At 33.9% G+C, this 14,007-nt stretch overlaps 1 protein-coding gene and 1 long non-coding RNA gene across 2 annotated transcripts; one reads left to right on the top strand and one right to left on the bottom strand.

Annotated features, from left to right (window-relative positions):
• Positions 1–425: 425 nt before the first annotated feature.
• ltv1 (LTV1 ribosome biogenesis factor) lies at positions 426–13,383 on the bottom strand. Its single transcript, XM_042485217.2, has 11 exons — positions 13,201–13,383; positions 11,534–11,665; positions 10,546–10,737; positions 7,902–7,989; positions 7,194–7,326; positions 6,877–7,105; positions 5,941–6,068; positions 5,681–5,820; positions 4,076–4,128; positions 3,031–3,231; positions 426–1,758 (listed from the first exon to the last, which is right to left on the bottom strand). The coding sequence occupies exons 1-11, from the start codon at positions 13,201–13,203 to the stop codon at positions 1,648–1,650; spliced, it is 1,410 nt and encodes a 469-aa protein (XP_042341151.2). The 5' UTR covers positions 13,204–13,383; the 3' UTR covers positions 426–1,647.
• Positions 8,869–13,185, top strand: LOC148190065 (uncharacterized). The gene is made up of 3 exons (XR_015776091.1): positions 8,869–9,075; positions 10,374–10,758; positions 11,487–13,185. It is a non-coding gene; the product is annotated as an uncharacterized LOC148190065 (long non-coding RNA).
• Positions 13,384–14,007: the final 624 nt, after the last annotated feature.

Raw genomic sequence — 14,007 nt, 5'->3', positions numbered from 1 at the left:
CTGCAGAACGGCACTTATCACTCAGTGTTTCTGTCTGTTGCTGTTGAGCAACTTTTGACCTGCTGAACTGGCTCAGCGTGGGCGACGAGTGCGACTTAAGTTTGTTTACGTTACATCAGGGTTGCTCTTATTTGCTTATGCTATGCTCATTGTGTAAAAACGTTTATACGGTTGCTAATAAATACTATTTTTACAATAATCTGTTAGATATATGAGATGCACATTTATTTGCACCCTTCCTCCAATTCACCTGATGCTCGTTTGCATGAGATGGAAATATTTCGACGTGTTGCTTTGCCAAAAATTTCCTGCTCTGATCTGTTGTCAGCGTTATGGTTAAATAAATACCTGTGTGACAGATTATTATCAGCTCCTCTGTCAGGCAACGTGCAGTTTGATCAAAGCAACGTGAACTCTCACAAAAAAAGATTTAAAGGTTTTTAATAAAGAGACAAAAACAATATTGATATTTTCTTTGTTAACTCTTCTAAACCTGGATTAACATCACCTTTGTTGTGCTGCATTCAGAGGCCTTCACAAGTATATAAACCTTTGGATTGGTTGGATTTCTCTGGAAAAAATGGGTGAAAAGGCAATAAACAACTTAGACAAGAAATGTCATAGGAATTGCAAGAAATTAGTATATTTAGAAGTTACATTTAAAAAGCGTGGGATTATATACATATACATATATATATATATATATATATATATATTTTTTTTTTTTTGATTTTTTATACATTGTTATTTTTTGTGTGGTGTCAAATACTCGGGCTATAAAGAATATTAGACATTAAAATGATTTGCCACTTTCATTGAGTTATTTTTTTAAACCAACATCAGTTTTAATCATAAATATCAAATATTCATTTATTTTCAGAATTGTAACCCCTTAAATGCCAGTATGCCACTATATTTTATGTGAACAAGAAATTAATATACTACATGTAGAATTTTTTAAATGATGACAGTCTGGGATATGTCAATGATTAGCAGCAACATTGATTATGACAAAAATGAACAGGAAAATAGTAAAAAGTTACAGGGAATTTCCTGAAAATAAGCAAAATAAGCAATAAATCCAAGTACCTCCATGTACAAAAAGAGAAAGGTAAATAAACAAACAAGAAAACACCCCCCAAAAGTTGTGTGTATATATATATATATATATATATATATATATATACATGTATATATTTGCCACCAAATTAAATATCTAATTATAATAATTACAAATATAGTTTTATGGACATTTTTCACACACACATATATATCTATGTAATTTCCTCCTTTTTTCAGGTCATTTTCTTGTTGCTTTTACTAATTTCTTGCAGTTTGTGGGACATTTCTTTCTAAGTTGCTCACTGCCTTTCCCCCATCTTTCTGAAAGAAAATAAACATTTTTGCTCAGGTTTCAAAGGGTTAAACTGCTTGTAAAAAGCATTTATCTGAACGCAGCACAAGAAAACTGTCGTCCATCCAGGTTTCAAAGGGTTAGAGTCGAGTTAAACTTTTTCTCCTGATGATTTGAGGAGCCTCACGGCGCCGCGTCCGTCCTGCTGTTTGGGTTTGTCTGTCAGACGTGAAAAGCAGCGTGTCTGCTGGTGACGCCGGGTAAATAAAAGTCTATGCGGGCGACTAAAGCCACTAAAGCTTCAGGCCTTGAATGTTTGTTTTCAAGTTCAACATCTGCTTCTCCTGTCGCACTTTCTCCTCCTTGAACGCCATCTTGTTGGCTTTCTTCTCCATCCGCCGCTCCTGTCCAAGCACACAGAGGGAGAATTACAACAAAATGCAGCGTACGCTTTATTTACAATATTTTCTCTGCTTCAGCTTTAGGTGGACAGCAGTGTGTGTTTATTTTAGTAAGTGAAGCGCTTATCTTTGCTCTCGTCCAAGCCGCCAAACTCCCGTGACTGAAACTGTAATTCGATCCTCCTTGAACACAGGAGCTGCTGGTCTGTTGTTCCCTACATCTGTTATTGTTATTGTGTTACCCTGAGTTTGGTATTTAACGCTTAATTTAGATTCACTAAAGTCACACAGTAACACAGCAAACTCACTGAGGCAGCGGGAGACCAGCACTCCTGTGTTCAGCCAGCTAAAATTATTTTTGTTAAAGGCGTTTGGCTCCAAAGACAGACGGCTTCGGCTCCCAGACAGAAAAGGCTGTTTGACATTAATAAAAAAGAAATAAAAAAAATTAAATTAACCAATCAAAAAATAGACATTAAAATTAAAATAATAAAAAATAAATAAAAATAAATGACCAATTGAATTTTTTTTTTTAATTAAAAAAATTACCCGATTGAGACACTTGTAGACAAACAGCTTCCCCAACGGAAATGGCTGTTTGTCTTTAAAAATAATAAAATAAAATTTACCAATCTTTTTTTTTTTAATTTAACCAAAGAAAGAAACAATTTAGGCAACAAGCTGCTTTCCCCTTGGAAAGAGCTATTTGACATAATTTTTTTTTTTTTAAACCAACTGAATTTTTTTAGACTAATATTTCTGAATTTTTTTAGGTTATTATTTCTTTAAAAAAATAACTAACTAAGAGAAAAAAAACTGGTCGTGGCAGTGGTAGACACGCAGCTTCCCCATCAGAACGGGCTGCTTGACATTGACATTTAAAAATATTTAAAGCACACACTGAAACCAATAATGACTTGATTATTGACTGACTCTTTAAGGGACTAAAGTACGTTTTTCTGCTGCTCTTAAAAACCCCACTTCAAAAAAGCCTGAACTAACCCTTCAATCCTTAACATCTTTCCCTCCGTGGTTAGTCATGGTTTTCACGCCTTTTCTTGTCATGACGAGCTACAAGATTAATTGCAATACGCCCTTCTTTGGGTAAATATTTGAGTCCGTGTTGTTCGCAGAGTAAACACAGAGTGACCAGCCTCTGGAGTTAATGCCCATGAATCAGACACGTAACATTAAATACAGATAAATATGAGGTTTTCTTATCGGATTAGCCTCATTATTGCATATTTATTCAGTCTCGGCCTCTCTCTGTCTCACCTTGCGCTCGTCCTTGATGGCCTGTTTCCTCGCCTTCCTCTCCTCTTTGCTCTCGTCTTTGCTGCGCTGCTGAGTGGAGACTCGAGGCAGGTCCGAGTCGTTGATCCTCGTCATGCGCTCCGCCTGCTTGGCGGTCAGACCTTTGGCGGGGAGGACGTCCAGCGGGATGCCCGTCTTTTGGGACACACGGATCGGTTTTGTCTGAGGACAAAAAAACACAGAGGGGTTGATTAAAAGCTCATTTTGGGCCGAACAAAACACAGAACATTAACGTAAAAATCCAACTTTTTTTGTCTTTATATTGTGAATATTTGCACATTCTTTAGTCAATATTTTGCACGTTTTATTCTCTTCATCTTATAGAATCATTAATTATTTATTTTATTTTAATTACATTTTTTCTAAACTACATTACAAAAAAAAGAAAATCCACCTTGTGCCTTATTTTGCACATTTTAATTGTGAATTTCTATTTTATAATCAGAATCAGAAATACTTAATGAGCCGAGACCACGTACGTTCTAGTCCATGTAAAGCTTTGAGAATTATAGTAGAAATAAGCATGGAAATGGAAAAAAAAAACAAAACAATTTTTAAAAATATATGAAAAAAAAATAATGTGTGCATTTGAAGAAATTTAAAATAAATATTTATTTATAATAATTTATATTTATAATATTTATGTAAAATATGCTGAGTCTGTAAGAATTTAGAAATATAAAAATATGTACCTTATGCTACTTTACAATGTACGACGTTCATGTTTAAATTTCACAATATTCCAAAACTCTGAACATAAACGCAAATAAAATCAACTTAAGAAGTTACATGTGCCGTCTTAAATAATCGTATTTCATAACTTATAAATCTGATTGGTCATCAGTCAAGACATCTGTTGTGTCATGCACGAGAATATTTGAAAGATTTTTTACCGAATATATCTTTATGCTGGAGACTCGTGGACGTTTGTCTGATCTACTATTATTTTACACATATATCACATAAAAAAGCAGGTAAAAATATCACAAAAGAGATGCTGTCATACCTTTGGTGGCTCTTGGATGATTTTGGGTCTGTTGTAAATGTTTGAATATGTGCCTGAAGAAAACATGAAACATCAAAATTAGACAGAAAATCTCCAGAATTTATAACTCTACATCTGTTCACACACTTTTACCATGAAATACCAAACATTAAACTACTGTAATTTATGTCCTTTTAGCACCTAAAAGAGTTTTTTTCCGAATCATCTGAGCTTAAAAAAATAAATCACATCTATCAAAGATTTTGTGTAAAGAGAAAACCACGCCGACTCTTAATCTTAAAAAATAGATTTAAATGCCAAATGAAAAAAAGGGAATTCCAATTTCCAGTAACTTTCAGTTTACCGTGAAAATGAAAGCAGATGTTGAAGAATTACATGACTCATTTCTCACCAAACAAAACCTCAGCACAGTATTTTTAAACGTTTAAAACTCGAGAAATCAAAACGTTCAATATATATTTCACTCTGCTATTACTCATTTATACAAGATCGCGTGTGACATTTTAAGATTGTCCGCTGACCAAATAAACTTTACTGCGCTGACGTGAAACAGATTTTAACCTTTGGCTCCCGGTGACACACTCACAGGTCTCAGCCAACACGGGAAACACACCTGATCTCAGGTTCACTTTGAAAGTCAAGAAACTGAAAGTGAGGAGCTTCGTCACTGAGCGAGAGTCGCCTCAGCTTAAAAAAACACGACAATCCTCGCTGCTACTGTTCAGAAACGTCACATCTATGATTGTGTTATTAATCACAAAATGTTGTTGTTTGTGCACGAGGACCTGCTCCCTCTGTAAATATAAACGAACACAACGACTCTTATTTTCAGCTGCATAAGAAAACACAGTGATTATATTCCATTTCTGCAAATATCTTCCCCTAATAACTGACATCTGGAAAAGACGGCAAACAAAGTAAATCTCCATAAATATAAATATAAATATAAATATAAATATAAATATAAATATAAATATAAATATAAATATAATAAACTTATAATAATAAAACTTATAAATACAATAAACCTAAAAATATATCCCCTTAACACTGGACCTATCAATAACTTAAATCTGCAAAAGACGGCAAATAAATAAGTAAATCTCCATAAATATAAATATAAATATAAATATAAATATAAATATAAATATAATAAACTTATAAAAATAAAACTTATAAATACAAAAACTTATAAATATATTGCCATTAATCCTACAGATTTGACCTTAAACTAACTGACATCTGGAAAAAGCAGCAAACAAAGTAAATCTCCAAAAATATAAATATAAATATAAATATAAATATAAATATAAATATAATAAACTTATAAAAATAAAACTTATAAATACAATAAACTTATAAATATATTGCCATTAATCCTACAGATTTGACCTTAAACTAACTAACATCTGGAAAAGCCGGCAAACAAAGCAGATCTCCAAAAATCCAAAAATAAATATAAATACAAACTAACTTTTAATTTTGTGTGGGTTTGTTATCCATCATAAGTCAAAAATGCCACTAAAGGAAGATTTCCGCTGCGTTTCTTCGCTGATGACGAGACTGTCGGATGAGTGAAACGTTTGCCGTGAAATTTAAACTCACTGATGATGGTTTCACAGTCCCACTTCTCTTCGGGAGCCTCGATAACGACGGTCTCCATCTCCTCTTCCTCCTCATCGTCTTCGTCCTCCTCCTTTAGAACGGGAAGCTCTTTCGGACCCAAATCTTCAGGCCTCAGGGATCTAAACCACAAACACGTTCGGGTGATTTAAAGCAACTAAGATCTCATACATTTAATAAAACATACATACGCCTCAAAAAAAAATACTGAATCAGATCAAAAACATTTTAAATGTGCTCACTCTTTCTCTTTCTGTATGAAATAGTCTTTGATAACTTCCTCCAGGCGAGCGCTGTCCGGCTGGATGAAGCCCTCCAGCTCTGCGTTGTCCAGAGCGCCGATCTCATCGTCATCGAACTGCTCGTAAAACTGAAACAACAACAGTCTGAGGGTGAAATCGAAAGACGGAGGACAGAAAGATGACGAGGAAAAACACACGTGACAGCGCCTACAAAGCGTTTTGCTTCTTTAACACTCAGAGTGTTTTTAAAAGCGTCCTTCAGTTTCAGCCGTCAATTTTGTCATCGTGAAAAGCTGTCATCATGCATTTAAGTGTTTTTTCTTGCTCTTTTTGTTTTTTTTATTTGTTTGTTCTCTGTACATATCTTTATTATTATTAATAATGTTATTATTATTATACTTTATTCTAATTTACTCTATGTTAAGTGCCTTCCTTTGTATTAAAATTGCATTATTTTGCCTTTTAAGAGTATTTTATTCAGTTTCTGCTCTTATTTGCTGCCATAATAAAAAAAATTCCTTCACGGGATTAATAAAGTATTTCTATTCTATTCTAAAGCACTTTGAATAATTAAATACAATTTAATTCAAATTACATACATTTAAATAAATCAAAAGTAAACACAGGTTCGCTCTACTGTGCAGCCTTCACTCGTCCAGTCTTGAATGACAAAGTTTATTTTGTTTCACTAGTTTTAAAAACTATTCTTTAAACGTTCTATAATGTAACGTTAATTCCCTGCAGTCACACGACGCACACGTTTTTAAAATGTTCTCCGTCAGACAAACGCAGTAAAAAATTTTCCTCTGAGATGATTTGGAGGAGAAATATAAAGCTGCATAAAACATGAATACTCCAGTATTTGAGTAAATGTACTTAGTTACACTCCGTCGCCGTCTCAGTTTATGAAAATGTGTTTTTAATAAAAGCGTTCACCTTTTCGAAGCGGTCGTCCAGCAGGGTGAGCTGCTCGTTCCTCCTCATCACCGACGACGTCATCGAGTACTCTGTGAACCGACTCTTCGTCTCCTCGTCCATAAACAGAAACTCTCGAGCGCGGCCGCCCATGTCCTCATCGCCCGAAAACCCGCCCTCAGAGTCAAAGTCGCCCTCAGAGTCTGTGTCCTCCCACTCATCATCATCATCATCTTCATCTTCGTCACCTCTGGAAACCACAAATCGCCACAAAACTCGAGTCACCACTTTTCAAAAGCTGATTTAAGGAAATCACGTATTCATATTTCCTGTCTTACTCTGCGTCCTGCGCTCCGCTCGCAGTGTTTGCTTTGACGATGAAGTCATCGTCCAGCAGGTTATCGGGGTCGTCGTAGTCAAAGTCTTCGTCGAGAGCGGCCACGATGTCGGGGTCCATGTCCAGCCGAGGTCCTGAGGGGAGACACGCGGGACAATGAGGAGGAAGAAGACACAAACCTGTCGGCTGCTTTGACAGCTTCACACGTTGGGGACGACAAACAGCAGCAGGACGTAAAAATGTAAGGAAACTGTAAATATGTCCAGTTTTTATCATGAAATACAGTTAAAGCATAGTTTTACATGTTTAACCCTTTGAAACTTGAGCAAATTGGTATGCTCTTTTTCAAAAATGTAGCATTAACTAGAAATTGACAAAAACATTGCAAAAAAAAATTGCAAAAATGTTACGAGAAAATAAGCAAAAAAAAGTGCTACAAATTAAAATAATTATTTTTTCTTTGTTCCGTAACAAAGTTTTATATATATTATTCAGAGAATTATAAATGTCATTTTCTGGACATTTTTTCCCTGATTTTTATCTAAACTTAATATTATTATTAACTTTTGTAAATCCAAATATTTTCATTATATATGTATTTTTTATTTTTATCAGACCATTTCCTTATTACCTATTATTTATTTATTTATATCCTTTTTTTTTTTTTTTTTGCAATTTGCAAGACATTTCTGGCCGAGCTGCCGCTTACCTGAGATCGGAGCAGCTTTGTTCAGGAGTCCCACCTCCTCTTCAAACTCCGAGGCGAACACTGACGAGGGAAGCTTGATGGTTGCGGCCTGATCAACGAAAGAAAGGTGAATCAATACAGAGCCTATTTTTATTCTATTTTTTTATTTTTATTTTTTTTTACAGTAACTCGATAAACTGGTTTCAAGGTATACTGTAGCAACAAATCTACAAGACGTATGAAAAAATTACTGGAAAATAGAGAAAGGAAAAATGTAAAGAAAAAAGAAACATGAAAATAACCTCAACAAAGTGCCAATAAATTTGCTTTCTTAATAAAATTATTCTTTTCTTTTTTCTTTCATGTGAAATATATATAACTAAAAGAAATGGAAATATAGTAGTTTTCTGAACGTTTTTCTCTCATTTTTATCACTTCCATGTCATTTAAACTTTTTTTGTTTTGCAGCTGGCTGGATATTTCTTGCCAAATTGCTCATTATGTTTTTCTGTGTTTTGAAAGAATTAAACCAACTTTTTCAGGTTTCAGAGGTTAAAATGCTTTCGAACTGAATTGGTTTCATTTTACAATATATTACAATATATCATTGACTCTGTTTGTAAGATAAAAACAAACAAAATAGCTATAAAGACCTCTCAAATAATCAGAATTATCGGTGTCAGTTTTTATTTTATGTTTTAAAAATATATATATATATTTGAAATTGTTTCAGATATGTTACTAAAATGATACCTTTTCAATGTTTTAAAACGAGTTAAATACCTGTGCAATGTTCTTTATAACTTAAAAAAATTATAAAAAATTTGTTTTAAAAAACAGAATAAATATCACTCTAGTAATATATCTGAAACAACTTCAAACGAATTATATACTTAATATATATATATATATATATAATATATATATATATATATATATATATATATATATATATATATAAAACGTACTGTGTATATATTTTTAAATGATCAAATTAAAAAAACGTAACATTTGATTTTGGTAATCCTATTTCCTGTTTCGAGCTAGCTTGACCTTTATTTTGAAGTCCTCTCGGCGGAAACAGGATATGACGGCACAAATGTTTGAGGACACTGGCGGGAAAAGTCCGAAATGTTTGTTGTCAAAAATCAAAGTGTTTCACGCTGAATTAAGCGCCCGGCGGAGCGGAAACAAGGTACCGTGTTTTTTAATATGCTTTTTTGTTTTTGTGTGTTTAAAACTGACAATTTAAATGTATTAAAATGTTTCGCTGTCGACGCGTTTATGCTAAAAATAGCTGCTGACGTAATTGACATCGGTAACGTCACTGTTTTACTGACGTGTTTCACGTATGTAAACAATAATGGCATTTGTGCGTTTGTGTATATCTATATGGTTTATAGTTATGATGTTTCACTTGTGTAAGAGTTTATTTTATTTATTTTTTGAGTGTTTTCGGCTCTTACAGTGTGTTTTTGCATAGGAGGTGCTGCACCACGAACAGAAATTAGTGTATTAATGAAGTATTTTGACTCTAAAACCAGAGTTTCCTGTACTACGAAGGTGGCTTATGAACTAGTTATGGACAAATATGACTTTCTCGTTAACAATATCTGCATTTTTGGAACATTTTATATTCATGAATCCAAATATCTGTAAGTGAAACCAGGCAACACCCCGCTGTGCAATTACTCAAATGTGCAATATTCTTTAACTCTTGATTATAAGCCATATTTAACATGTTACACGTTGTATATTTTGTGTATATATATGTATCTATTCTTATTGCTATTCTTTCTTATGTATTCATTGTTGTTACTGTAGCTTTGCACACGTTTGTAATTTGCACATTTTTAATTTTCTTGCTAGTTGATACTCTGCATATACAGTTTTATTGTTTTTATTTGAAAACTTTACACAGATTAGAGCTGATTGAATTTTACATTTATGTTCACACACTTATATACTGAGCATATTTATTTACATACTTTTTAAAAATATCTAAAATTTACATACTGTGCCAATAGTTTGCTCTTACTGTATTTATATTTTATATACTGGTGTTATATGCTTATTTCTACTGCTATAATTCTCTCTGCGGGCATCAGAGCGACTGAAACTATTTCTGAGTCAGATATATTTCTCCTGCAGTTTGTTTCTTATGTCAAACTTGTTAACATTATACACGATATTCAAAAAAAGCCCTCGCATTGTCGTCGTTAATTTTTCTCTTCACTTTGTATATCATCTTTGTGAAGTAGATTACAATCTTGTGCTTCGCACCTTTTGTAAGCACCTGACGTGTTATTTGAGATTTAAAAACAGTGTCTGTAAATGTCCAAAAATTGGGAAAACAATGAGATTCTGGAGCTATTAACCCTCCGAGCAGAGGATGAGATCAACAGAGACACTAAATGATTGTTACTGACATGTGTTGCCATTGTCATTGTTAGTAAAGCGCTGCTGATGTGAATGTTACGTGTCACACAACAGGTCGACACTTGTGTTAAACGTCTCGCCCATCACGCCTCTTTAGCTCCTGCGGTGCTGGCATGCCGTCTAAAATCACACACTGGAGCAGCATGATGCCACTGTCGCAAAAATGCAAAGACAGTAAAGAGAAGGGACTTCATAGCGTCATCTGGGTGTCAAAAGGACAACTTACAGGAACGGCCCCGTCCATGTCTTCCTCGTTCTCTTCATCTTCATCACGGACGTTAATCAGTCGCCGTGAAGGACCGGCCGCCACCAGCTCAGACGGGACAGACGCCTCCCTCAGGTGCTGCAGGTAGTCGTAGTCATCGTCGAAAAAAACGCCGAACTCCCTCTGCTCCGCTCGCCTCTTCTCTGCATCCGCCTGAGAAACAGCAAGAACACAGTAATCCCATAATAATATTTCCAAACTTTTGTCGTGTTTGTGCCGTTCGTTTGGTTAAATTAGAGTTTCTGCAGAATAAATCTGCTCCTGCAACTGACAGACGTACAATAAAACTTCAAATAAAAGCGTAGTCCCAATTTAACACCCAGTCCCCTTTCACTAGCTGGGTGTGGCGACACATTTTGACAAATAAAGGCCTGTCTGAATTAGAGGCCCGGTCTGGTTACCATGGTTACTATGGATGAATAAAATCCGGCTGTTGGCTACATGCTGGAGATAATGTTACTTAGCTGCTTAAATCATGCACTGTTTTTTAAGCTTTTTTTCCCAGGTAAATTCTTGCTTTGTGTTTTTTTGTTATCTTTCATTTTTATTTATATATTTTTAAAGTTTTTTTGAGTGGCGATTTTTAGGTAATTTTTTTGCTTTTTTTCACATATTTCTAGCTAAATTCTGGGGTCGTTTCATCTTTTGTTGCTCATTACCTTCTTCCCATGTTTTTGAGAAAAAAAAAGCGCCAAATTGTCAAGGTTTAAAAGGTTAAATAAATAATTTGTTTATATTTCCCATCTTTGCTGAGCTTAAGTTTTGTGTGAAAGGCATTAAAAGCCCGTCCCAAACAGACACCAGTGATTCGTTAAGTGATTAAGACAAACAATAGTCTTGGCTGTATTTTGAAGTTTTACGATTTGCAACCTGTGACCAGTTTCTGTTGCTTTTCTTTGAAGGGACACACAAGACAAATCATGCAAAACAAAGACGGCTGATGTTGCACCTTGGCAGCGGGCAGGAGGACGTGCTGTGGGGCCGTCTCATCTGCAGCCAGCGGGTCCCTCTGACTCCTGTGGACGAGGTGAAAGGTCACCGCCTTCTTCTTCTCAATGAACGACTTCTTCTTTCGGTGAGGCTGCAGGACACAAACACAGCAGTGAACGGTGCTGAAACAACAGTAAAGTCTTTGCTTTGATTCCTGAAAACAACATTATTTTAAGAAATCATCAGTGAGGTTTCTGCTGGTAAATATTCTGACACTAATTTCAGCTTTTCACTCTGAGGGAAAGACGGCAGTGATCTTAAATTAATGTTAAGCTTTTCTGAGTGCAATAATGAGACATTAAGTGCAGTATTATAGAAATAATCATGTAATACTTATTAACTACTTTCTCTTACCTATACTTCAGATTTCAAATGATACACAAGTATTATTAACTCCAAAAATTAACTAACCTATTTATATTTATGATCCATAATGTCATTTTTACTATTGCATATGATGTGTATGTACAGGGTTTCTACAAGTATCATACACTTAAATTTAATGCTTTTATTAAGTACCTTTTAAGATAATTATAACATTTTTTTAGACAAAAAATAGTATAAAGTATAAAGATGAGTAAAATGTATGTGGCCCCACGCAGAGGTAAGTTTTCTGTGGTTATTAAATAAGGTTATTAAAAGTTAGTTATATTTATCTACATTTTGCCAACTGGAAGTTAAAAAATAAAGACAATATGAGGTTCAGTGGAAAGTTTTAAGATTTGTACAATTTTAAGATTTTTAAGAATAGAACAGAAGAACTTGACTTATTTTGACAAAAATAAATTAAAAAATATTTTAATAAATACGTTTTGTTTAATAAAATTTGATAAAATGTTTAAGGCAACTGAGACCTCACACGCAATTTTAAATCTAAGTCTACTTAATCACTTTTAAGGCCTAATAACCATTTAATTGAATTTGATGATTGTACAGCAAATTCTTTTTTCTTTAGATTATTTATTCATTTGTATTACTTATTATATTTTTTCTATTATTTATTGTATTTCTTTTAAGTTAAAGTCCTCGTTTTTGCACTTTTTCATATTTTGTATTGCAAATGCTGCACAGTTACCTCTCTCAGGATAAATAAAGCTCTATCTTATCTATGATGTGAAACTTAACCACTTAGAAGTTGAGGAAACTGGCTGCTGTTGTTGTTTATGATGATGAGTACATTAAACCATTGCTCACGTTATTAATAATTAATTGAGGGCTAATTCTTGTATGAAGTTATGTGTAACCCCAAATCTCACCACTTTATCCTTTTTTTCCATCTTAAATGAACCGGATGAACAACACCGACACTTGTAAAATAACAGTTTTTGTAAACCAACTGTTATACGGCCAGTCTCGTATAAATCTGTAGTGTTAAAGTGAATTAATTTCATTTTCTACCAGGTTTCTTACAGTGTTTAAAGGGAAACAGCTGAGTTATCTATCTAATTTGACAAAAACATGAACGAAATGATGATACAGCTTTTAAAATTTAATTATTTAACCTAAACACACGCGGGTATTTATTAAACGACGTTATTTTCTTTTAACACGGTGTGTTTTTGATGCTCTTCACTAACGTTAGCTGTTAGCTAAAAAGGTTAGCTCGGGTTATTAATGTCTACTTACCATTTTGTAACGAAATCTGTCGGTTTTCTTTTCAACTGATCCGGTTTAAAGATGCTCAAACCCGAAACTTCAGGCAGCTGTAAACAACAAATAACAGTTTAAATCCACAAACGCGCTGTTGTTGTTTATCCACGCTGGCCTCTTCTTCAGCATGCTGCTGCTGCCATTACTGGAAAGAACCACCGAGGGGAACAACGGGGGGGTAAATAAACGATAATAACATGTTTAAACATGGAAAGTTAAGGTAGACTTGGATTCTTTTATATGGGTTTTGAATGTTAAATTTAGAAACGTGTTTGTGTTGCTGGTGTAACTCGTGTTATTGTAGACTTTGGTTATATTTCTTTAAATTATGCATTGTTGGTACAGTCCACAGCCCTCCTGCAACAGCGGATGGAAAGCTAGTTTATGAATTCGTTACCGCCACCTGCCGGACTACAGAATAATAAAAATATAAAAATAAATTAAAATATGAATAAATAAAAGTACCGTATTCATTAATAATAATAATATTTAGTTATTTATGTTTAATATTTCTTTCTAAAATGTGATGATATAAATCCAAAACATTCTGGTGTAAAAAAAATACCTGACAAATACTTTTTTCTTTTTTAAACCCACAAAAAAAAAAAAAAAATCACATTTACAATCAACACTCACCTTGATTTTTTTTGCATCATTTTGTTATCATTTAATAATTTCAATGTATGAATAGCCCATTTTGTTCTTAATATTAGCTAACAGGGTGCTATATTGCTGACATGCATTAATTAAGTGGAGAAAAGTTAGTTTAATTTGTGACATAAG

This window comes from Plectropomus leopardus, chromosome 3 (genome assembly GCF_026936395.1).
Source record: "Plectropomus leopardus strain MGB_pleo_1.0 chromosome 3, ASM2693639v1, whole genome shotgun sequence".
Taxonomy (NCBI): Eukaryota; Metazoa; Chordata; class Actinopteri; order Perciformes; family Serranidae; genus Plectropomus; species Plectropomus leopardus.
The sequence above is the reverse complement of the archived record's forward strand: the minus strand, read 5'-3'. Positions and strand labels throughout refer to the sequence as shown.